Source organism: Phymastichus coffea, unplaced genomic scaffold, assembly GCF_024137745.1.
Source record: "Phymastichus coffea isolate CEN01 unplaced genomic scaffold, Cenicafe_Pcof_1.1 PCOF00140, whole genome shotgun sequence".
Classification (NCBI taxonomy): Eukaryota; Metazoa; Arthropoda; class Insecta; order Hymenoptera; family Eulophidae; genus Phymastichus; species Phymastichus coffea.
In genome coordinates, this window is record NW_026706951.1 from 133,963 (window position 1) to 157,501 (window position 23,539).

At 41.0% G+C, this 23,539-nt stretch overlaps 6 protein-coding genes across 16 annotated transcripts; 2 read left to right on the plus strand and 4 right to left on the minus strand.

The window, feature by feature from the left end:
* Positions 1–809: 809 nt before the first annotated feature.
* Positions 810–4,180, minus strand: LOC131671987 (ras-like GTP-binding protein Rho1). 4 transcript variants are annotated; one of them, XM_058948862.1, is made up of 5 exons: positions 4,024–4,170; positions 3,088–3,232; positions 1,827–1,987; positions 1,331–1,714; positions 810–863 (listed from the first exon to the last, which is right to left on the minus strand). In XM_058948862.1, exons 2-5 carry the CDS (start codon positions 3,140–3,142, stop codon positions 825–827), a joined length of 639 nt encoding a protein of 212 aa, XP_058804845.1. In that variant the 5' UTR covers positions 3,143–3,232; positions 4,024–4,170; the 3' UTR covers positions 810–824. The 4 variants fall into 4 exon arrangements, with proteins under 4 accessions (XP_058804845.1, XP_058804846.1, XP_058804847.1 ...); XM_058948863.1 differs by lacking the exon at positions 4,024–4,170 and adding an exon at positions 3,528–3,971; XM_058948864.1 differs by lacking the exon at positions 3,088–3,232 and having other exon boundaries at positions 4,024–4,180.
* A 1,036-nt stretch (positions 4,181–5,216) lies between these two features.
* Positions 5,217–12,187, plus strand: LOC131671983 (glycerol-3-phosphate acyltransferase 3). Of its 3 annotated transcripts, none has more exons than XM_058948854.1 (9): positions 5,217–5,399; positions 7,645–7,911; positions 8,159–8,299; positions 8,389–8,523; positions 8,770–9,006; positions 10,288–10,403; positions 10,494–10,635; positions 10,711–10,919; positions 10,991–12,187. In XM_058948854.1, the coding sequence occupies exons 1-9, from the start codon at positions 5,247–5,249 to the stop codon at positions 11,076–11,078; spliced, it is 1,488 nt and encodes a 495-aa protein (XP_058804837.1). In that variant the 5' UTR covers positions 5,217–5,246; the 3' UTR covers positions 11,079–12,187. The 3 variants fall into 3 exon arrangements, with proteins under 3 accessions (XP_058804837.1, XP_058804838.1, XP_058804839.1); XM_058948855.1 differs by lacking the exon at positions 8,770–9,006 and adding an exon at positions 9,600–9,833 and having other exon boundaries at positions 5,219–5,399; positions 10,991–12,183; XM_058948856.1 differs by lacking the exon at positions 8,770–9,006 and having other exon boundaries at positions 5,219–5,399; positions 10,991–12,183.
* A 62-nt stretch (positions 12,188–12,249) lies between these two features.
* LOC131671984 (large ribosomal subunit protein mL43) lies at positions 12,250–13,318 on the minus strand. Its single transcript, XM_058948857.1, has 4 exons — positions 13,080–13,318; positions 12,736–12,842; positions 12,447–12,652; positions 12,250–12,388 (listed from the first exon to the last, which is right to left on the minus strand). The coding sequence occupies exons 1-4, from the start codon at positions 13,214–13,216 to the stop codon at positions 12,263–12,265; spliced, it is 576 nt and encodes a 191-aa protein (XP_058804840.1). The 5' UTR covers positions 13,217–13,318; the 3' UTR covers positions 12,250–12,262.
* A 1,690-nt stretch (positions 13,319–15,008) lies between these two features.
* Positions 15,009–16,893, plus strand: LOC131672004 (ribulose-phosphate 3-epimerase). Of its 2 annotated transcripts, XM_058948901.1 has the most exons (4): positions 15,009–15,110; positions 15,762–16,026; positions 16,260–16,589; positions 16,652–16,893. In XM_058948901.1, the coding sequence occupies exons 2-4, from the start codon at positions 15,790–15,792 to the stop codon at positions 16,757–16,759; spliced, it is 675 nt and encodes a 224-aa protein (XP_058804884.1). In that variant the 5' UTR covers positions 15,009–15,110; positions 15,762–15,789; the 3' UTR covers positions 16,760–16,893. The 2 variants fall into 2 exon arrangements, with proteins under 2 accessions (XP_058804884.1, XP_058804883.1); XM_058948900.1 differs by lacking the exon at positions 15,009–15,110 and having other exon boundaries at positions 15,697–16,026.
* On the minus strand, positions 16,832–18,256 carry LOC131672003 (putative methyltransferase C9orf114 homolog). Its single transcript, XM_058948898.1, has 2 exons — positions 17,514–18,256; positions 16,832–17,440 (listed from the first exon to the last, which is right to left on the minus strand). The coding sequence occupies exons 1-2, from the start codon at positions 18,102–18,104 to the stop codon at positions 16,832–16,834; spliced, it is 1,200 nt and encodes a 399-aa protein (XP_058804881.1). The 5' UTR covers positions 18,105–18,256.
* Positions 18,257–19,515: 1,259 nt separating this feature from the next.
* Positions 19,516–22,942, minus strand: LOC131672000 (protein phosphatase 1 regulatory subunit 37). Of its 5 annotated transcripts, none has more exons than XM_058948893.1 (12): positions 22,787–22,933; positions 22,357–22,710; positions 21,684–21,781; positions 21,455–21,601; positions 21,278–21,397; positions 21,057–21,222; positions 20,856–20,985; positions 20,619–20,781; positions 20,346–20,534; positions 20,140–20,259; positions 19,939–20,026; positions 19,516–19,850 (listed from the first exon to the last, which is right to left on the minus strand). In XM_058948893.1, the coding sequence occupies exons 2-12, from the start codon at positions 22,640–22,642 to the stop codon at positions 19,708–19,710; spliced, it is 1,650 nt and encodes a 549-aa protein (XP_058804876.1). In that variant the 5' UTR covers positions 22,643–22,710; positions 22,787–22,933; the 3' UTR covers positions 19,516–19,707. The 5 variants fall into 5 exon arrangements, with proteins under 5 accessions (XP_058804876.1, XP_058804879.1, XP_058804875.1 ...); XM_058948896.1 differs by having other exon boundaries at positions 21,057–21,204; positions 22,787–22,926; XM_058948892.1 differs by having other exon boundaries at positions 20,856–21,397; positions 22,787–22,942.
* Between the last annotated feature and the right edge of the window lie 597 nt (positions 22,943–23,539).

Below are 23,539 nucleotides of genomic sequence, written 5' to 3' on the forward strand. Positions count from 1 at the left end.
GCTTAATGACGAGGTCTCTCTTATTTGCGATCACATGACATCGCCGTCTCGCGCTTGTTTCCTAATTCTTCGCCGCGCAAAGAACTATCGTAGTTTGAAGAGAGAAGATTTGAGTCAAAGCGTATTTTACTTTATTAAAAGAGACCATGAACTGTTTTGTCGGTGGTAAAAAAGACCGTTAACATTGATTGTGTGCTGCGACGACAGTGACATGAATAGTAACAACAATTACTATATCAAATAAAGTAACAGACTCAATCGCATAAAAAAAGTGTGACGATGTTAGAAAAAGACATTCATCCAGAAACTCTTCTTGGCTTTTCCGTAAGCTTCCACGTAAGTTTGTTCGAATCTTGGAAAAATTTAAGCATGATTCACTTGAACTATGTCGTCCAGTCACCAATTAAGTGTAGATCCTTTCGTTCGATACAATCGAACTTGCTCTATCGTTTCTCTTTCTCTCTCGTGCGTTAATTACAAATCTCAAAAGTTTTATTTTTACTTTTTCTGAAAAATTGTTTTTCTAGCTTTAGTTTTTAATATAATTCGCCGAGATGCGCCATGTTGCTTCTCGCCAGTTTAAGCGAGTTGCTGCTGTCGCTGCTGAGGTTTTTTTTTTAAATCTTATTTATCTTAAATTGCTCTCCATTTTTTGCTTGATTTTTTTTAATGTTTTTGTATTACGTAAAATAATTAAAGATAAGATATTATTATGTTATAGTTTATGCTGGGGCCTCAGGCATGACGACTAGCTTTTTGGTACAGCTAGCCCCCGCAATTCCTTGATTCGCCCGTACGGCATCGGGCCCGTTTGGTATTACACTTTAAAACAACCTACATCTTCCTTTCTTCTTCTTCTTGACCTGTCAACAAATGTGCATATAAAAAATTAGGCTGCTTTCTATTTGATAATCTCATGTTATGAAAATTTTTTCAACAAAAAAAATTGTTGCAATAAACAATTCAAAACATTTACATTTTTATTTTAACAATAAGGAAAGTTTAGCAATTTCCGACATTATTGAAAATTAAGTATTAATTTAAGCAATGAAATAGACATTGATGAAATTTTAGAGAAATTTGAAGTGACATAAAAAAAATAGATAGAGCATAGGATGAATCATAGGTGATTCACTTATTCCTTTAAGATAGGATAAAATGAAAATTATATATCTAACTAGCAACAGCTAAGATATCTAATAAAATAAAATTGTTAAATGATGTATAGTTGTTGATTATTGATAATTTTGATAAGAATATTGCTACAGAAATTGAAGCATAATATTCATTATTTCATCGAAAAAATTTTATAAAAAAACCTTAGTAACACCTGTAATGCAGCTCTGGTTGCTGTTTCAAAGACCTCCCTGACACCTTCCTTGCTCTTGGCAGAGCATTCGAGGTAGGCAAAAGCATTGATCTTCTCGGCCATGGCGCGACCTTCTTCAGGCTTGACTGGTTCCTGTTTCATTTTGGCGAGTTCCTTGATGGTACTAGGATCATTGCGTAGATCCTTCTTGTTACCAACCAAAATGATTGGTACGTTTGGGCAGAAGTGCTTTACTTCTGGTGTCCACTTTTCCGGAATGTTCTCTAAAGAATCAGGACTGTCAATGGAAAAGCACATCAAGATGACATCTGTGTCGGGATAGGATAGTGGACGAAGTCTGTCGTAGTCTTCCTGTCCTGCTGTATCCCACAGGGCAAGCTCAACCTGCATAACAGGCAATAATCTTGTTAAATTCCCTATTACTCAACACTACACTATCAGTGTCACATTTGCTACTATTGAATTTGAAAAATGGAAAAATAATTGTTGTACTTACTTGTTTTGCATCTACTTCAATATCAGCTACATAATTTTCAAAGACAGTAGGCACATACACCTCAGGGAACTGATCCTTGCTGAACACAATCAGCAAGCAAGTTTTACCACAGGCACCATCGCCAACAATCACCAATTTCTTTCTAATAGCTGCCATGAATCCTGTAACATGTATACAATTACTGAGTTGAGTCAAATATTGATATATTTTTTCTTATCTATGTTAGTTGTTTTTTTATGTTGCTTATGCTTATACGTATATTTCTTGTGATCTATGCAATTTAATACAATATTATGCTTGAAAAATATTTTACTAATATGTGTGTGTATTTATAATCCAAAAGTATAAATATAGGTTATAATGCATGTGCAAAATTTTTTATTTCGTAGCAATATTTTTTTTAAATAAAGTCAAATATCTTCAATGTTTAATAAGGCAAATTATTCTTTATTTCTATCAGAAGTCAGAATTCTATTAATTGATTACTATTAATCAATAGAATAGTACAATACTTTATCTTTTATTTGCATAACTCTACCACTGAATTTTTTTGATTGTGATTTTACTCATCTCAATAAAATATTAGTACAATCATGTAATATGTATCTAATACATGACATTTGTCGGATTAATTGTCAGATAAATTAAAATATGCAGGTATACAGAATTGACTAATATCCAATATTACAGACAAAGAAAATGGCTATCCCTATCTCTGGCAATGATAAGATAGCGAATCAAAAGATATTTGATTACAGAGTTGCACATAGCAAAGTTTGTATCCATTTATCTAAGAAATTGATGCAAATCTGAAGGTATGCAAAGGATAGGAAGTTATAAAAAAAAAGTAAATGATGATGTCATCCTTTGGAACATCTTATAGAAAACAATAATTTTTTTCGTATATCTAGCTGATGCTTCACAATAGAGTCTGATAGAAGTTATTTTTAGAAATTAACAAGTTAAGAACTTCTTACCTGAAGAATTTAAAGAAATGTTAGTTACAAGTACACCGAGAAGAAAATGGAGTAAGTTTCAAGAAAAATCAAGTTTATGAGGTACTTATAAGTACGTTTGTGTACTTTAACAGCCACAGAAAGCACTTTATAAAAAAAGAAACAGAAAAAATAAAAAGTAAGCCTATATGGCTAGCTCTATGCACTCTGCATAAAATTATGAAAAAAGGAAGACACTAGCGAAATCTAAGGAATTTTATCAGTGCTCATAGAAGCATACATGGAAAAGTATATCTAGACCATACCTGAGCCAGGATACTCAGTATCGTTTGATCCAAGTGTACTCCTAATACATCCCATTTCACAAACAATCAGTCTCAGTCTGTATCCTACTCAGATTGGTACTGCTAGTAGCATGCTAGAATCATCAGAGCTTGTACCAGTGAGAGCCTTTCCAAAAAATGAAACATACAGATAATCAATTCCAATCATAAATCCAGCAGCGATAACATATCATAGGCATCTCACAAGAGCTGTTAAGCAAGTGTGATTCGTAACACCAATGCCAAAAATACCAGAGTGAGAGAGAGAGAGAGAGAGAAAGAAAGAGAGAGAAGGGCATGCTTTTGAAACACCACATAAGATGGCTCCATCAGCCAAAAGCAATTAGCCCAGCACAGCCTCCAAAACACTAGGGCAGACACTTGGCATAAGGTGTAAACTGACAACTGCCAAAGAAATCTACCTGTCAGATGAGGAAAGTGATGAGCCAAGCAGGCACCACCGTGAAGCCCAAGAAACAAAAATGTCGTCGTCCTCCACAGAAGCTCCACGTAAGTGTAGCCCGTGAAGTAACTTTTTGGAGCAAGGACTCTTTGCGAACGATACTGTGGGTTGGATGCTCTCGGAGAATAGTGACTTCCGGGAGTCGTGGTACTCGGGTGTCAGGCGTCACGCGTCGCTCAAGCACTCCCACTCTGTCGAGGCGCGTCGCCGGGAATTCCGAAGCCTCTCCCTCACACGTATACGTACGCACTTACACACATACACGACCATTCGCTCGCTCGTCGCGCTCTCTCTCTCTCTCTCTCTCTCGTTGGTGTACTTTGTCAACCTTTCTCGTCACGCTTAGCCTATACCTTGCCGAATTCCTCGCGAGAAAAAACTCTCGTTCAACTTGGAACTCAAGGCACGGTAATATGATGAAACGATTGTCGATGTTACTTTAGCGGTGTATTTACCTGAAATCTTGCGCGACAGATAGTGAAGAAAATGGCTGCCCGCCGTTCGCTGGCCACACCTCAATGGCTCAATCTGTTGAGTGCACGAGACTCAGCGCCGCGGCTCGCTTGCCAGCCGAATTACACACTCTACTCTCGTCTTTTTGCGCCTCTACAGTCTACCCCCGAGCAACGCGCGCGCACACAGAGACACAAACACGGCAGTGGGGCATGCAACAGTGCGCGCGTGCGCGCGCGAGACAGAGAGAGAGAGTTCGAGCCTCATCTTAGATCAGGTCCGTAGACGTTGCCAACTCGTGCCCTCGACTTTATCAAATGTTTGCTTATGCATTCAATGAGATGATAAATTTCTTTAATCTTATACAGTTAACGATTCTCGATTATCTGTACCTTTTTATCGTCTTTTTAAGCATGTCTTTATCGTGGGAGTGCGTGTCATGTTTTTAGATTATTAGAAAATTGAAATAGGGTCATTCGAATCGCGTTTGCCCCCAAAACGTGTAATTATCAACTGTTATTTACTTTGATTTTTTACATGCAACGTAAACGTCAGTCGACCGCTTATTCCAATAATGTTAAAATGCTTTTCAACGATCCGTAGAAACAAGCTGTGGACCTTGGCTCTAGAACTGGCAGTTCCGCTAGTGATGTTTAAAATTTGCCATGACTGGCCACTGTTTGTCCTCTCCTTTGCTCTCGAGGCAGTAAATTTCACGGAGAGCAAGAGAAAGAGGGGGAGAGAGAGAGAGAGAAAGAGAGAGAGAGAGAGAGAGAGAGAGAGAGAGAGAGGCGACGTCGCCCTCTAAGCTGTGCATCATTTTTAAAGTATTCCGAACCATGAAAACAAAAAACACTACATACACCGACCAGTTTCGCGCCCGGCGCCTACCTTACCTATCGTTGATCAATTGAGAATCTGTAGTTAATCGCCAAACACGGAAGCAGATTAATTATATAAATCGTTGCGCATTCGTACGATGCCAAACACGGAAAACTTTTGCGAATGAAATTATAGTCAACTCGGTCATAAGAAAATACTTTTTTCGTTGGTGCTAAATTGAAGATGAATCATCGTGATTTCGAGTATATAAAAATTCGTACATGTTCAATCTGCGCTTGCGCCATACAGTTGCATGGAAGAGAGGGGCGGCAGTAAGGAACTGGTTGATCTCAAGGTCCTCCCTCCTGCTGTCTGTAGTTTGTGCTGGGGGTCAGTTGGCAAAATGGCTGTGTTAGGTTCGTTGGTGTCGGTTGGCATCTCTTTGCTGTTCACACCGTTTCTCATGTTCCTGCTTTCGATTATTTTTCTCGCCTCGATGGGAAAATCATTGGGCGTGCGAAGACTCTACATCAAGCTGTTATTAGCGCTCTTTGAGGTTAGTCTTTGTGTCAAACAACGTCGTGCATCAATGAATCAAGGGCATTGTGATTTAGCCCTCATGCCCATTATCCGGATTATGACCTTGTATTTTTTACTGCTGTTGCGCGCTCGAACGCACGTGTTGGAATGTGTGAAAAAGAGAGAGAGAGAGAGAGAGAGAGAGAGAGAGAGAGAGAGAGAGAGAGAGAGAGAGAGAGAGAGAGAGAGAGAGAGAGAGAGATAGCGCGCGCGATTGGGTCAACATTTGACAACCCTTCGCATCAGCTGGGCGCATCAGCCAACACTGAGCTTCTGCGTACATGCATTTGTGCTAGAGGGCAAAATACATAATATTAATTATTGAGTTTCATTTCTGTTTTGACAAGTACCATAGTATGTGTATGTGGCATCTTTATTTGTAGTCAGATCATGGTTTTCATATTATAAGTAAGATTATTAGTAGCTTGTGGACTTTGCTACTTTATGGCCGAGGCGCGTGTTTACTATTTTCTTTATTTTAGTTTTTAGAGACGATTGCGGTATTTGCTTTGAGATTTAATTTATTCTTGAAACATTTATCATAAGTATTTATTGCAACAAGGCAATATACATCGCTGAGAGTACTCATAAACGAAGGAATTGCTTGCGTAAAAGACACGGGATTTGAGCTACGATGTCTCTAATTACAATTGAATTCGTTAATTTTGGAGGCGGATTATTGGTTAGTGTAATGTAACGTTTTCGTGGGTGTTGTCATCGGGATTGTCATTGCCGTTAGTTAATTAGGCGGACGAAATTTCATAAAAAAAGCACGAAAATCACAAATGTCCAGGAAAAGGAAAACACATGTTTGTAGCTGTTTGTCTCTCTCGCGCGCGTGTCATGAATTTCGAGCAATTATTCGCAAATCTAATCAATCATATCGTTGCACGATCATCATGATTACATCATCAGTCGTCAATAAAGTTTGAACGTGAAAACAATTTTCTACTTGGCTGGAAGAGACCGTGAAGAGGCAAAGGATAAGAATTGTACGGCCTTGAATTGAAAAAAGGCGCGAGCGAGAAAAAAATTGATGAAATCGTGTGATAATTGGTGACAGTTGCTTGGAAAAGAAGTTTACGTAATTAACTGTGGTGTATCGAAAGCGAAATGAAAAAAGCGCATATCATCTTGACTTTGAATCTGCGATAAGATGCAACGAGTATGGAGGAAACACGCGCAAGTTCGTTGATCTTGGCAGTAGATTGGAAAATTTCAAATGACGCGCGCTCCTTTGTGAGCACTATGGACGGTGTGCGCGTGCGTGTGAACTCTTATTTCATTCAGCACTTTCGTCGTCAGCTCGATTTTACTTTTTTCCAAATTGCAAAACTGTAAACATAGGATATCGGCGAACTAACTAAAATAGCGTAACTATTAACTATAAAAGAAAAGCTAAATACAAGAAGCAGAGAGAATTTTGTAGGGCAAAGATGCAGGATATCGTTCTTGTGATAATAAACAATCGCACTTTTCTGAAGGAGTCTCCAGCAGGTTCGTTGTTCGCGTGGCGTTTTTAATGCCGATTGCAATCTTTCGCTGCAAAGTGGAGAGGCGAAAGCCCAGACAGACAAGATTTTTCAGGTTTGTTCCTTATCAAACGCGTTCTTCTCGAATCGTTCGACATAGCAAGGCGCGCGCACGTGTTGCTTCGCTAATCGATCGAATTGGCAAGCCTACGTGAATTCGTGCGTCCAATTAATTGACTGTAGGTGATATTCGTTGGATATCGGTCAACCAAAGCGGTTGGCCACTCAACTACTCGACAAGTGTTCTCCTAAAACGTTCGATAGACTCGACGGATATCGCGATAGATATTCTCCAGGCTCGAGCGTTTTTGCCCAATCTCTGGTACGCGACTGCGAAAGCGACGTGACGAGCTGCGATAGCGGCTGCAAGCTAATAACCCAACCCGAGCCAATAGCTATGAAAACAATTTGGAATAAAAGCGACGTATCGGTTGTTTTCGTCAGTTGGCCAGGCCAGATTGCGATTACACAACGCAGATTGCCGGCGTGCCGGCAATGTTATCTGCGCTGTCTTTTGAATTCGGTTGGCGTTCTTTTCTTCTTTGCGCGTGGGGGCACCCCTCTTCGCGCATTCGCAGGACGCAGGTCGATTGTCAGGCGTGAATTGAATGCTTCGGTCGTCCGTCAAACTAGGGTTAGCCAAGAGCATCCATTCGCGATGAGCAAATGAAACGAAGATTGCATTTGCAGTATGGCCGGCAAAACATCGAGCACGTGAAGAAGAGCAACGGCAATTGGACGGTAGAAGGCGAAGAAAGCGAAGACGAAGGCGGAGGTAGGCTCGACCGCGAGCTCGACAAAGAGCGAGCATCGGCCGAGCAAAAGCCACAGAACGGAGCGATCGGCAACACGGTCATCGCCAAATCCAAGGATCTCATCCTCGTTCCCGAGCCGGAGATGCACCACGAGGACGAGCAGGACAAGAAAGTCGATTGTTTGCTCAGCACCGCTAAGGAGGTGCCCTCGTCGTTTGTTTCTTTGCATTATTTATGTCTCCTCCACGCTTTATCCAGCCACTTCTAAACACTGCGTACCGATCAAATAACAATTATTATAACGAAAGCCACTTGTTTTTCACATTTCTTTCGTCCACTACTTTTCAGCGCTCCTTGCTTTTCAACCGTTTCTCAAACCACTACAATTACTTCCACTCGTTCAACTTCAATTTCACGCAATTTATTTCTATCCATTGACTTTTCTGTAGACGGACATATCGCGGAAGAAGTCCTTCGAGACGCTGAAACGTGAGTTCGAGCCAGCGATCTGTTTGGATTACATAAGAGCTGGTATCGAGGCAATCATCGAGGACGACGTCACTTCCAGGTTTGAAGCGGAGGAGCTCAAGGTATACGATGTTTTCGTAAAATAAACAAAAATCAAGTAATTTCGATCGACCGAACAGTAATTATCGACGACCACGTTTTCTTTTTCTAGAACTGGAATTTGCTGACTCGAACAAACAGGCGTTACGAATTCATCTCGTGGAAGCTGACCGTCATCTGGATGTGCGGCTTCGTCATGCGTTACTGTTTTCTCTTGCCATTGAGAATTCTGATTTGCTTCGTTGGTGTAAGTCATACGAACATTCGTTTTTTACTCTTTGACGAAACAAACAAAACGTCGAATCCACACACGTAATCATAATAAGCTTCGTCTAGCAAAGCCAAATTCGCGAGCTCGTTAAATAGTGTCAAGCGGAAAGTAATGAACTTGGCATTGCTGTCTAGACGAAGCTTGTGCATGAGACCGCGAGAGACCTGAGTTGCAAGTTGCATACTAATTAACGAAAGGCAATGACGTGACTGCCGCATGTAGGTAATGTATTTGGTAGCGTCGACCGCCGCAATAGGTTTTTTACCGCCAGGCTGGCTGAAAGTTTGGGCCAACGATAAGGCAACTCTAATATCCTTTCGGATAATGTCGCGAGCGCTATCCAGTTTGATCACCATTCACAATCCGGAGTACATGCCAAAGCCTGGTGGACTCTGCGTGTCGAACCATACATCGACTATCGACGTGATGCTACTATCTACCATGACGACTTTCTCCCTGGTAAACAGACATAAAAAACACCTGAAAAAGTGTCGCCCGGTGACGGAATAATATCTCAATGTAGCGTACAGCCACTAGCTGTAATGTGGTGTTTGCGTGTCTCAATTAATACGTCGATCATGCGCACATGAACGTTAACGCAGTGTCGGCGATCAGAAAAAAACGCGAGGGACATCGATTTTTCATTTGTCGAGCGAAGCTTCGCCTTTGTGTGCATCTATTATTGGGGAAGGCGCGCTTAAAAGCTCTCGTAAAAGGCGCACACGTATCACATGTGTAATTCGATTGCGTTTTTCTTTGTGCTTTCTTTAAGAAAAATTGCTGACTGGCGCATCACTGCTATGCACGCGAGCGGAAGTCGAATGCGAGCTTGAGCTCGAGTTGAGAGCATATTTCTTGGGCCACCGACTTAGCTAAAATTAGAATGAGTTTTGTGTGTGGGGGGGGGGGGGGGGAAGCTCGATTAACGACCGTGGATGCACAGAATAGGGCTTGGCAGCGCGAGTTTGCTGATTGAATGTGAAAGGGAATAGGGCCGAATAGACTCTGGCTGCGAGTGAATGCCTTTCTCACGTGCAAAATACACAACGCAGGTGATGTGGCTGACATTCTGTACGGCGATAGTGGGTTACGTGCCGGACGGTGCATTCAAGCGCTGGCTGAATCAGCGAGCGCTGATAATGTGTTTCGCGGTACTGTCCAGCGCTCTGTCCTCGGTCATCAACTATCACAACCCCGAGAATCGGCCCAAGAGCGGCATCTGCGTCGCCAATCACACCTCACCCATCGACGCCCTCGTACTCATGTGTGACAATTGCTATTCCCTGGTATGCGCAAACCATACTTCAAACGCATGCTTCTCTGTGTGGTGTGTTGCTGCTTGGCTTCTGCTTTCATTGGATCGCTCACCGCGCGTGCTGCCTTTCATCCTCCCCATTTTCCGTCTCTCGCAAATCCCGCATGCTTTTCTCTTAATCGGGCATCCTTTTGCATCTGCTCCTTCAACATCTTCTTCTTCGAAAATGGATATGCCGATATCCATTTGGTAAAGCGCCTGTTAAATATCTTGCGCGCGTAAAGTTAACGCAATCGTTTCATTTACCTTGCCTACTCGCTTGAACGTGTCATTTTCACGTGAACTTTGCTTACGTATTATACTAACCAGTGTAATGGAACTTTGACTGAGCTTGCAACATTCCAATTATTCACTGGATTTTGAACGGCATGCGACTGAAACAGCAAAGGTCAATTGACAGCAAAAAACCATGAAAATGTTGTCAGATTGGCCAGCGCCACGGCGGCTTCCTAGGAATTCTGCAACGAGCATTAGCTCGCGCATCTCCTCACATTTGGTTCGAGCGCTCGGAAGTCAAGGACAGAGAGGCAGTAACGAAAAGGTATTTATAATATGCGCATATCGGTTTACTAGGTATACATTTTCTCGTTATCACGCTTCAAAATCTAACGGGCTATCAAATTTTTCACAGGCTCAAGATGCACATTTCCGATCCAACGAACCCTCCGATCCTTATTTTTCCCGAGGGTACCTGCATCAACAACACCTCCGTGATGCAGTTTAAGAAAGGTAGCTTTGAAGTCGGCGGTGTGATTTATCCAGTGGCCATTAAGGTAATTCGACAGTCTCCATGATCAATCTAGATCGTTAACTTTCATTGGCTAAACATGTCGCGGCGTTTTCCTCAGTACGATCCACGCTTCGGCGATGCATTCTGGAATAGCAGCAAGTACTCAATGATTCAGTACCTGTATATGATGATGTCGAGTTGGGCGATAGTTTGCGACGTTTGGTACCTACCTCCGATGTACAGAAGGGAAGACGAGAGTGCCATTGATTTTGCAAATAGAGTCAAGTCGGTGATTGCTAGACAAGGAGGACTCGTCGATCTCCAGTGGCAAGTGTTTTGCCTTTCGACTCTTGGACATTAGTTTTCGAGCAAGTGACGAGCGAGATTTGATTTTGCAGGGACGGTCAATTAAAGAGGATGAAACCCAAAAAGGAATGGCGGGAAAAGCAGCAAGAAGAATTTAGTAAAAGGTTGAAAGTCGAGTAAGCTAGCGATAAAAGGTCGGCTACTTCGATTTTCCCGAAGCTGGTTCTTCTATTTGACTGCTTCTCAGTTGATTGCTATAAACAATTTGAACTCTCAATGGTGTAGACAGAAGACTGTAAAACTGTGAACAAATGTTTGTGAATGTATTCATCGAGAATAGTGCGATACGTTGATTTATTTAGTGCACCTACTTCTTAGCCGTTTGAGCGACTGTGTTTTTTAAGGATAACAGATATTTTGAAAGGTTTTTTAAGCATCTTTCAGAATGTGAAATGCTTGCAAAGTTTTGCTGGATCGTTCGATTCTTATTAAACGACCTTCGCAAAGATTTGACGAGCTATCTGGCCGACTTATTTTGTTTTCTTAAGATTCCTTTGAAAACAAGTATTAGCTAATAAAATGTTTTCCTATTCATTTAGCATTGATAAACTTTTGACGTACATTTATTTTAAAAATCTTTCAAGGGTTTTCGATGCTACTTTTGTTACCAATATAGCCAAAAATAATATCACATTGTACAGGTGTTTCACTTTTTATATCTAGATACAAGTGAAACAGCTCTTTCGCGTATCAAAAGAACTTTGCGTTTAATTGATAGGTCCGCTACATTTTAAGATTAGTCTGCAGTAAGTCTTGTTCTTTGTAAGAAAGTATTGAAAAAACAAAACAAAAAACAGCATGCATGCATACAAAACTACTGGTATATTTTTAAAAATATGAAAATAAAAGCTACTACGATATATTTTTATAGTAGGTTTTAGTCCACTAGTGCTTGTGTCAAATGATACATAGGAATAATAGCATTTTGGCGTTGCTATGTTTGCAATGCGTAAAATTTTTTGCTAGTCACGGTCTTTTTCATTCACATTCTCAATTATTCTTTGCAATAAGTATTTTATTTACTTTTTATATCAATGAATGTAAAAAGGTGTAGGAATAATACTCAATGAGTTGTATATTTTGGCTTATTCAGACATTTACTCAAGAGCATTGCAATAAGTGCTACATGATAGAGTAATTGTATACCACAAAGTTGTCTAGAATTTTGATCATCACAATCGTTTTATATTGAATGGCGAGCATAATAAGAGAGACTATTAATTCTACCTGATTGTTGATTTAATTACCTTCATTAACATTAATTTAACAAATTTTAGTCTATAAAAATATAATTGATCCTACATTTAATCTTTCGCAGCTTCTGATGTTTCTTGCTCCTCTAAGACCTCGCATAATTGCTGCTCCTTGAACAATTGAATAATCTTCTCTGAAGCTGTGGGTTCAAACTTAGGACATGCTCCAATTTCATCCTGGAAATTTAAAGTACTTGTAATTAGTAAGTTGGCATAAATGAATTTTTGAACTTACATTTGGAAATTCTATAGTGTTTAGTTTTGGATCTCTGAAAGTGAATGGTGTCCATGTTCCTTGTATAGATGGGAATTCTGTATGCCACATTTTACGAAGCCTTAAAGTAGAACCATTTGAAGACTGAGTCCGTACAAGCTCCATATATTTGACTATTTCATCTCTACTGTAATTGTGTACAGGGATCCAATGTATTTCTCCACTAACTGTAATAAAATAAATACAAAAAATATTTTTATTCTTTTTGATTTCAAGAAATAATTTAAATTTGGTTATAAAAAATACTAACGATATTCAGCTCTGATGACAGGACCTCTGTGTCTCCTTGGTTTGACATAAACAACAACTCCAGGATTTTCTTTAGCATAATTAAGTAAATCATTTTCAATGAATTCTCTAAAATAAAAAAGAAATATTTTTCAATGGCTACAGAATCAATATCTATATGAAAAACAAATGACAATATTTAATGATTAAACAATATTTATTTGCAATATCAGCGAATAAAACTGAAAAAGACAAATATACATAAAAGCTATTTTTCACATTCTAAATTAAACTTTCAAAGTTGAATAATATTGATACTTGAATATTAGATATAAAAATAAAGATGAAGGTTAAGTTACAGCTCACCTTAAACCTCGGCTGGCACCGTGGGTTTTACAAAACTTTAAGGTAACTCTTTGCAATTGTCCGATGTAACGTCCAATACCATTGCAAGCATTGGCTCGGGGAAAACCACTTTTCAAATAAAGTTGCGAGTATGACATTTTTGAAGATTTATCTTGCGGATTCTAAAGTTTCATACTTTGAGAGTCCAAAAACGCGTGTTATAGATCGTAGCATAGATGTTCGTCACTACTCGTGGGCTCGGCCGGTGGAGTCGGCTCATTTCCATATCTGTAGAGAGGCCTTAGGGTGTTCACAGAACGATTCTGACACTTTAAAAAATGACATGAATTCTGACTCCAAGACACTGTTGAAGAAAGATTTTTTATGAGCCATTAAAAAAATACTACTTACTTGCCATCATATTTAAAGCATTCATTTAGTGATAGAAAATCAAAATAAATTGAAAAAGAATTCTTGCTATTTCTTTCCTAAAATTTAAAATTTTTATGTGAAAAATGTAAATTTCTTATTATTAATAAAATGTGCTAGCCAAAGAAGTCAATTTATAAAAATTTATCGTTTGTTGTGAGGGAATATGTATTGTAATGTTTTTGTTTGTTTTCATTTTTATCACTTTGTATTCAAAATACGCGCCCCTTAAAAAACCCTAGAAATCACCTGCGCAGTAGCTCATGACATCCTTCCTTCAATATGCCATGGTGTGAAAATTCATGTCATTTTTTAAGTGTCAGAATTATCGAAACGACCCTGGCAGAAAAATGATTGATTTAAAAAAATATATATACCATTAGCTTCTTCTTAATTTGTACTACCCGAAAATTCATTTTTTGGAATTTGAACCTCCCAAAATTTGGAAAAAAAGCGAAAAAAACGATATTGCGGAAAACTCAAACTCCTGGCAGAAAAATGATTGATATCATGAAAGAAAAAAATACGACTAGTTTCATTTTAATTTGTACCATCAGAAAAATGCTTTTTTAGAATTTGTACCCTCTCTAAAAATAGAGAAAAAAAAAGATTTTCGTAGGGTAGACTAGCAATTCAAATTAACGTATTACTGCGCATGCGCGGTGGAAAATTTATCTTCCAGCAGAAAAATATGCGATTTAAAAAAAAAATACATATGAATGCCTTCTTCTTAATTTGTACCATCTAAAAAATACATAAAACTAATTTGTATCCTTGTAGAATTTGAATAATACAACGTTTTTTGTGCGACTGTAATACTGATAAATTTTACAGGAAAATCTTTTATTTCTTAAGAAAAAAATATATTTCTAGCTTTACCTTAAATTTTACCCAGTGAAAATAGTTTTATTGTAATTTTTACACTCTTTGATCGGAATGGGTTATTTTCCGAAATAACCCATTCCTATTAATACAGATCATATAACTTTAATATAATTTTGGATTTGGAATTTGGAGGGGTACTGAAAAGAAAATTTAGATAATTTTGAATAGTCCAAATAGACATAAAGCTATTTACATAAAATTTTTTAAGAAAATTCACCATTTTTCTGCCAGAATCACAAATTTTATTAATTTTTTGCTTTTTACTGTGTTTCTATAAAAAACGCTGTATAATTCAAATTCTACAGGGGTACAAATTATATTTTTGGATTTCGTAGATGGTACAAATTAAGAAGAAGACATTCATAATCTAATACATTAATATTTCACGATTTTTCCGCCGAGAAAAGAGATTTTCCGCAGCACGGAAGACACGAAATTAGAATCGTCGAATTAGACTACGAATTAATTTTTTTCTCAATATTTTCGCGGGGTTCAAATACCAAAATAACTATTTTTCAAATGGCACTGATTGAGGCAAGGCTGGTGGTGTATTTTGTTGTAGGAAATAAATATTTTTCCTATCAGAGTTTCCTACTTTATCATCCGAGTAATCAGCTGTTTTTGGATGTAGGAGTTTAAGAACACACGTTAACTTAGGACTTTGTATATTAACATGTCTGATTAAATTTTAGAGTGTAAAAATTACAATAAAACTATTTTCAGTGGGTAAAATTTAAGGTAAAGCTAGAAATATATTTTTTTCTTAAGAAATAAAAGATTTTCCTGTAAAATTTATCAGTATTACAGTCGCACAAAAAACGTTGTATTATTCAAATTCTACAAGGATACAAATTAGTTTTATGTATTTTTTAGATGGTACAAATTAAGAAGAAGGCATTCATATGTATTTTTTTTTTAAATCGCATATTTTTCTGCTGGAAGATAAATTTTCCACCGCGCATGCGCAGTAATACGTTAATTTGAATTGCTAATCTACCCTACGAAAATCTTTTTTTTCTCTATTTTTAGAGAGGGTACAAATTCTAAAAAAGCATTTTTTCTGATGGTACAAATTAAAATGAAACTAGTGGTATTTTTTTCTTTTATGATATCAATCATTTTTCTGCCAGGAGTATGAGTTTTCCGCAATATCGTTTTTTTCGCTTTTTTTCTAAATTTTGGGGGGGGTACAAATTCCAAAAAAAGAATTTTTGGGTCGTACAAATTAAGACAAAGCTAATGGTATATATATTTTTTTAAATCAATCATTTTTCTGCTCGGGTCGTTTTGATGTCAGAATTGTTCTGTGAACACCCCGAGCTAATCGATAATTCAGTTTTGAAGATACTGGTAGTTCGCGGGCCACTAGTTTCACAATTTCCTTTTTAGTGGAAAAACACATTGCTAATCTCCTAAGATGCCTGGAAAAGTGACAGCAAAAGTCGGACCTTCAATTCTCAGTGCTGATCTGTCCAACCTTAGTAATGAGTCTCAACGTCTCTTGGACTCCGGTGCTGATTATTTACATTTGGACGTAATGGATGGAAACTTTGTGCCAAATCTCACGTTTGGACACCCCCTCGTGAAATGTTTGAGGTCAAAGATCAAGGACGCTTTTTTCGAAACTCACATGATGGTTAATGAACCTGAACAGGTTAAAATAGATTGTTTTTTTTCATTAAATATAAAAATTAATAAGTGTCACAATGACTAAAAAAAATATTTAAAAGAATTCTAATAGTTATATCAACAGATTATCAGCTCTATTACTTTTTCAATAATGATGTTTAATTCCACATTAGGGTTTATAATAATATGAGAATGAATTGTCTCAGCAATATGAGATTTATTTATGATAGGTCAGTATAAAAAACAATAAAATTTCAGTGGATTAAATCAATGGCTGATGCTGGAGTGGACCAGTATACATTCCATGTTGAGCCAGTTAAAGATGTGCCATCAGTTTGTCGTAAAATTCACGAAGCTGGAATGAAGGTTGGAGTAGCTTTGAAACCAGGAACACCTGTTGATGTTGTGACTGAGTATATTGATCTAGCTGATCTAGTTTTAATAATGACAGTTGAGCCAGGATTTGGAGGACAAAAGTTCATGGATTCTATGATGAGTAAGGTGTCATGGTTGAGGCAAAATTATCCTAATTTAGATATTGAAGTTGATGGAGGAGTTGGACCAAGTACTATCAATGCTTGTGCTGAGGTAAGAAATCTATTAGATTAAGCATTTCTTAAAAATATGTATAACGTTATCATGTATTATAGGCTGGTGCAAATATGATTGTGTCAGGCACAGCAATAATAAATTCAAGTGATCCAGCTAAAGTTATCAAGGATTTAAGATGTACTGTTAATAATGCTTTGGAGAAGTGATAAATATAAAAGTGAGAGTGTTAATACATTTGTACAGATTTTATAAAAAGCTTATTTTTACAACTTATAAAATTATTCTGAAGAATTTGAATAGTCTATCTTCAATGTTTTGTGGTCATTTGATACACTATCATCACTTTTTACAGACTCATGATTAAACTGTGGATGATTCAAAGCAGGATTCTTTGGATCTAATTTTGTTCTCAATTCTGCAAGAGTTAATAAAATAGCTTCCTCCGTTCTAATTGTTCTAGAACCTTGTTGAGGGCACACATTAAAATAATGATTAAAGACTAGTGATGCATCATCAATTTTGAGATTAGGATCATTTTCAATAGCATCTTCTATGCCTGATAATCCACCGAACACAATAAGTGCATGCTTATATTTGAGACTTTTTGATGGCACATCATCTATTGGAGTTCCCTTATCCGATGTACCAATCGTTACATCATAGCCCTCAGAATATGGGCATTTAGCAAAAATGTCTGAAAAATATAGTGCCAGCCTCACAGTGTAACCCCAGTAAATTCCAGTTTCAGATCTTGGAAGCAGCGGGGGAACAATAAATCCTTTTGGTTTATTAGGATTTTCTTGTTTTTCTGGAATTTTCACAGTGACTCTTAAACCGTTTGTCAAAACCTTATCAACTCTAACATCAGTCAATAGTCCTACATTTACCTAAAATTTATGATAAACTAATTAGAAAAATTCAGATGTGATGGTCAGTTTAAGGGAAAACATAAAAACTTACCAGAGACCCTCTTCCTTCTTTAACTAGCTTATTTGTAACAACTCCTTCTCTAAACAAACTTGCATCCTGTTGTCTAAGATGGTGAGGTGTATCCAGAGGATTGAGCAGGCCAGCATATTGCAAATCTTTGTGTATAGGAAAAAAATATTTTCTTAGATATTGAGGGCATTCCAAGTATTGAAGTATTCTGGCCAATTGTAAACATCCAGGCCTGGCCTCTCCAAACACCTCGTCATTTTTAAGTTTTTTTCTTTCACTTTCAGTAAAATCTCCCTTATCGTCGAACACGATCACTTCGTCCACCTTGTATATACATGCAGCCCTGGCAACCTGTCCAGCCAGGTAAGTTCTTAACTCTGATGACTGTGCATTGTCAATGATAGAACCGGGTACCGCGATGCTTACAGTCGACACACTCCTAACCTCAAAGTTTGTTTTCTCCTCTGCCGCGACACTCATCTCCTGTTGATCCTTTTCCCGTTTTAATCGTGCTTGTTTTATCAAACGCTCTTCGCGCCACTTTTTTCGACGCTCCTTGTACTCGCGATTCATTTCCTTCCATGACTTTCCCACGGGTTTAGTCGGCAGCATGCTGCTGGTGTTTACATACACGCTTTCGCGTGTGTTGTCTAATTCAGTCTAAGGCTGTTTACAGAATAATTATGACACTTCCAAAATAACATATGACACATGACGAGACACTCATGCGCAAAGCGCGACCGTCCGTGTGCGGGCTAGATCTATTGACCCCGGTCCCATAGCTACGTATGAATGCGGACGGATACGGACGCGAATCGCAACTCTAGTAACATCACTAAAAATATCTAGTTCGATTATTTAGTATCAACAATATCGGTAGTGAGCAAAAGTAACTGTTGTTTAAAACTGTAGCGCCGAACGTACCACATTTAATGATCACTTATCTAACCTTTACATTATTGCAGTCTATAAGATGGCAAATGATAGAGAATTGATAGACTTTCAACTACAATCAATGGAATTAGGCCTTAATTTTATGGAAGTACTTGAATATATGAGAAGAAGAAGAAAATAAATATAAATGATATGTATTAATCATCCCAAAAACTTTTTTTTACATTAGCATACTCATCAATAAGCAATATTCATGAAAATTTGAAAAGTAAATTGTAGACCTGAGATTTGAACATTAAATGTGGTACGTTCGGCGCTACAGTTTTAAACAACAGTTACTTTTGCTCACTACCGGTAATGTTGGTACTAAATAATCGAACTAGATATTTTTAGTGATGTTATTACAGTTGCGATTCGCGTCCGTATCCGTCCGCATCTAATATATATACGTTACCTATGGGATCGGGTCCGGGGCCTTATATACCGATGCGAAAACAGCCCGACACAAATAACATTTTATAAAAAAAAATAATCACATCTCACGTATGTCTAATTGTACTTCTGACCTAAAGATAATGGTACAATAACAAATAATTATTTTTTTGAGAAGTACAATTAGACATACGTGAGATGTGATCATTTTTTTTTATAAAATATTATTTGTGTCGGGCTGTTTTCGCATCGGTCCTTATACACAGATCTGTCCGTCACAAGGAGAATGTCAATATTGTCGTTAATGAAGTAACTGATCAATGTCAATTAGTATTGTGACGGATACGACGACCGGATGTACCGCGCAATGTCCGAGTGCGCAAGGGGCAAGGGCCCAAGGCCCTATAGGGGAGAGCCAAGCGCTTGTACGGAATGGGGAAGACGTCTGTTCCGCGGTACTACTCAGTGTCCATTATTTTTGGAGAGCTTTTATGATTTCTAACCTATAAAAGTCAGTACTATTGAATCAATAAATTGATGTGGTTATTGACTGGTAGAAATGGCGCGTTTTTATGAAATTTCAAAATACTATAGTCAAACAGAGATATCAATTAAGTAGACGGTAGTATAATATAACATAAAACGTAATTCAAGAAGGTAAATGCAAATAAAGTGTTGTATTATTTATTGCAAAATATATTTCTTTATTTATTATTAAAATGTAATGAAGAAAGTGATGAGTGTTCGACTTGAATCAATGGAAAGAGCGGTAATATTTATGAATGCTCATAGTTTCGTGAAATGAGCGATTTCTATGAATAAAAGGATGGTTAAGTTGAGTTTAAAAAATGAATTTGGATCGATAAAAAACTATGAATTATTGTATAATCTATATTTTCCATGTAACGTAGCGTTTGTACTCGGTTGGCAATTCTTCTTGCGGCTCTTCCAAATTGTCCAGCTCGTCCTCGCCGAATATGTCATCGTCATCGTCGTTCTCGTCCTCCTCGTCCGATTCGGATCTGGACAGTTCTGAGAAGAATGACATTCGCGATTTTTACTCGATATGCAGTACAGACAGTGTGAGATTTGCGAGACAAATCGAAAGCGCAAAGCATACCCTCTTGTTTCAAAAGTTGTCGGTTGCTTTCGCAGAAACTCTGCAGTTGCTTAGCCATGTCACTGTATTTCATTTTTATTCTGGTTGTCTGTGAAGAAAAGAAAAGAAAAGAAAAGAAAAGAAAAGAAAAGAAGAGGAAAAATGAAAGGAATATCGAAATGGGACCACTGCTCAGAGGCCAGAGCGCGCTTTCCAACGAACCGTCTTGATTTTCGACTTGTCGTCGACATTCACTTCCGTGAGGTTCCTGTTGAACTGCACGACGTCGATGAGGTGCTGCACGCCAACCTTGTAGATCGGGTTGTCTCGAAGATCCAGCTTCTGCAAGCGAACGAACGAAGGAATGGTGAAGGGTGAAGAGCTTAGCGGTCGACCGACGGAGAAAGCGAGAGAGAAAGCGAGCTGACCTCGAGAACACTATTGACCCGCAGTACTCTGGCAAGCTCGGAGCAGCCGAAGCAAGTGATCTCGGCCGAGCGCAAATCGAGCTTAAGCAGCACGTCGTTGCCCATCAGCGAGTCCCTGATATCCATGAGAGTGTCGTCGGTGAGCCGATTAGCCCCGAGGCTCAAGTACTTGAGTGTTTTGCAGGCCTTCTACACAGTGAACAGAAAAGCAGCCATGGCAGGTCGCTCGTTGCTCTGCGCTCTGCTCTCAAGTTGACCAAGTGCTTTACCTACAATGGCGGCATTAAGGTGGCAAGCCGATCGCCTGGTCAGCTGGTTGTTCCAGAGTATCAGGCTCTCCAGGCCTTTCTTCGACTTGCTGAACTTGCCAAAGTGCAGCTGGTGCGTGAGTCCGTTGGTCACGTAGTAGATGCCGTCGTCGGCAATCAAGTTGTCACTGCGGAAGCCATCGTGGTGAGCGATCAGCGGCGAGCGGTCAGCGGCGAGCGGTGACGAGCAGACGCGGCTTACCTGAGGTCAAGGTAGGACAGTCGGCAGTTGAACTTGAGCAGCGTCTGGATCTGGAGGCAGTCTCCGCCGCACAACTGATTGCCGCAGAGATAGAGCTGCCGCAGGGCCATGTTGAACTTGAGGGCTATGACTGCGGACAGGCAAATCGAGCGCAAGGACACATCAGGCGGAGGCGCAAGGCGCGAGGCGACGACGACCCACCTAGTAGCTCCAGCAGTCGACCGGAGAGTCGGCACGAGTCGAGTCTCAGTACGAACAGGTAGGCGTATCGCAGGCCGCGGCTCAGCACGATCATGTACTCCTCGGTGAGGCGCACGTTCGCGGCGTCCAGCCGCTTCAGCGAGGTGGTCTGCGTGGGGAGCGCAGGCTATCAGGCCGTGCCGGGCTGGGCGCGGCGCGAAGCGAGGCCCGCGGAGGCTTACCTTTCTCAGCATTCTGCTGCAAGCTTGCCAGCCGAAGCTGCCGATGGCCTTGTTGTTGGACAGGTCCAGGTGCGCCGTCGCCTCGTAGAACTCGAATATTTGAAACAGCACCTCCGCGCTCTGCACCAGTCGTACAGTGTCAGCTCGGGCCCGCGATCCGCTCGGCATTCTACTCACATTGTCCTCCGCGATGGCCCCGTCCAAGTTCACCTTGTAGAACAGTATCCTCCTGAATATTTCCTCCAGCGCTTCGCAGTCATTCTGGTGCAGGCTCGTGCCGCGGAAGTCCAGCTCCTCGCAGCGGTCGTCGATGTTGCTCGCCGACTGCCGAACAGAGCGAGAGCGAGAGAGAGAGAGAGAGAGAGAGAGAGAGAGAGAGAGAGAGAGAAAGAGAGAGCAACCCTACCTTCACCTGGAACATCACGGCGGACAAGGGCGACACCTTGTGCTTGGTGCAGGCCTCCCTGTAGGCGGCCAGCGCTGCATCTCGATTCGGGTGCTGGCCTGCGTGCAGAAGCGATGACCGGCGCTTTCCCCTCGGCGACGGGCGAGGGACACGCGCCAGTCCGATCCGAATACGAAGAACGCAATCGAGCTCGAGATGTGTTTCGAAAGGGACGGCCTCGCGGACGGTCCGTCGAGGCGCGGGTGCCATCGGGGTCCGTGATTCGAGGCCGATCAAACGTCCTCCGAAGAATTTGACGCTGGTGTCGCTGCTCGGCGCCGTCGCGCTTCTCGCGGCGATCGGGATTGCCGCGAGCCTATAATTAGCTTGCGTCGGCGTGTTGTGAAAGCGCGCGCTCTATATAAAAAAGACGAGCTAGCGCTCAACGGCGCCGCGTCCGCGCTGGCCTTGATCCGCTCGAAGCCGCGTATTTTCGGGCGCGCCTCATCGGCGCGAACGGCGACGGCGCCGAACGGCTCGAACAGCTCCGGAGCCGCGCCGCGCGCGCCTCCGACCATTGGCTCGCGCTCAAGGACCATCGCCTCGAGCGATCGACAAGTCGACGAGTGGGCAAGTGGCGATCGTCGCGAGCGGTCGCGGCTCAGGCCTCGCGAGCAAAGGGCGCCCCACTCACGGAATTTCCACGGATTTTCAGGCTCCAAGCAGCCGGCCACCTCGTTGTCGGGGAACCTCAGGGTTCGCTTCTTCTTCCTCTTCCGGTTGAGCAGCAGCGAGCTCCTTATGATGCGCCCGTCGATCAGCTGGTGCGGCGACATGGGCGTGACGTGTCGGCCGTTCCATCGCGGCCGCCTCTCCAGCGGATTGATCAGCCTCGGCGGCAGTTTCTCGACGTCCACTTGCGCGCAGGCCGCGGCCACGGCAGCCGACCTTGACGCTGACTCCTCGTCCTCCCCGATCATCTGATCGCATGATCCTACTCGCGATCGACTGCTGATGCCACTGCCACCGTCGATGTGCCGCACGATCGCTTTTTTAATTATAGACAGATGAGTATCATTGCGTAAGCCATTGCTGCTCGGCTGTTTTTTCTCTGTCGCGACTACCTATAGCGAGGGCGATCGGTCAACGCGGCTCGCGAGCTCGCGATGAGGATTCCGCGCGAGCGCGAGCGCGAGCCGAACGTGCTGCGCTCTCGGCTCGCCGCTCGGCCGGGATCCCCTCGTCCTCGTTACACCCGGTACGACCAGCGCGCCAGCTAGACTGGTTCGCTCGCTTTTAATAACCCGAATCAACTCAAATCCAATTTGTTCCGAACGCGATCGATAAAGGCTCCGAGCCTTTTCCAGCGAGTCTTCTCGCAACTCGCTATCCACGCTGACGGCCCGAAAACTACCACGACTTTAATATTCGACGGTCAGCGTGGGAATGCAGCTGACGGTTTCAGCTCCGCCGTGCGATGGCGCGCCATCGAATCAACTTTCGTCTCTCCCCATCCACTCGATTATCGATTCACGCGGACTTGTCGTTCTTCGATCCATCCCTGTGCGCTTGCAGTAGTGCTTCCTTCGGGAACGAAACTCAATCATTGATTTTTGACAGCCCGTGCACCGACTGGGCTGGGCGTAGGATTTTTCTTTCGAAAAATAAACCCATTCAGCTACGCTACGCTCGGGCATTCATATCCACACGGGGCTGACACGCTTTCTCCAATTAGTATCTAAATGCACTATGGTCCAATGTTCCAATTTTCGCCTATGTCTCCAAGTTCGTATGATCGCGACGCGCAGATCTGCGTGCAAAACTACGCTTGCTTCGTAGCACTGACTGTTACTACTGAAAGTTACATTGTTTACCCA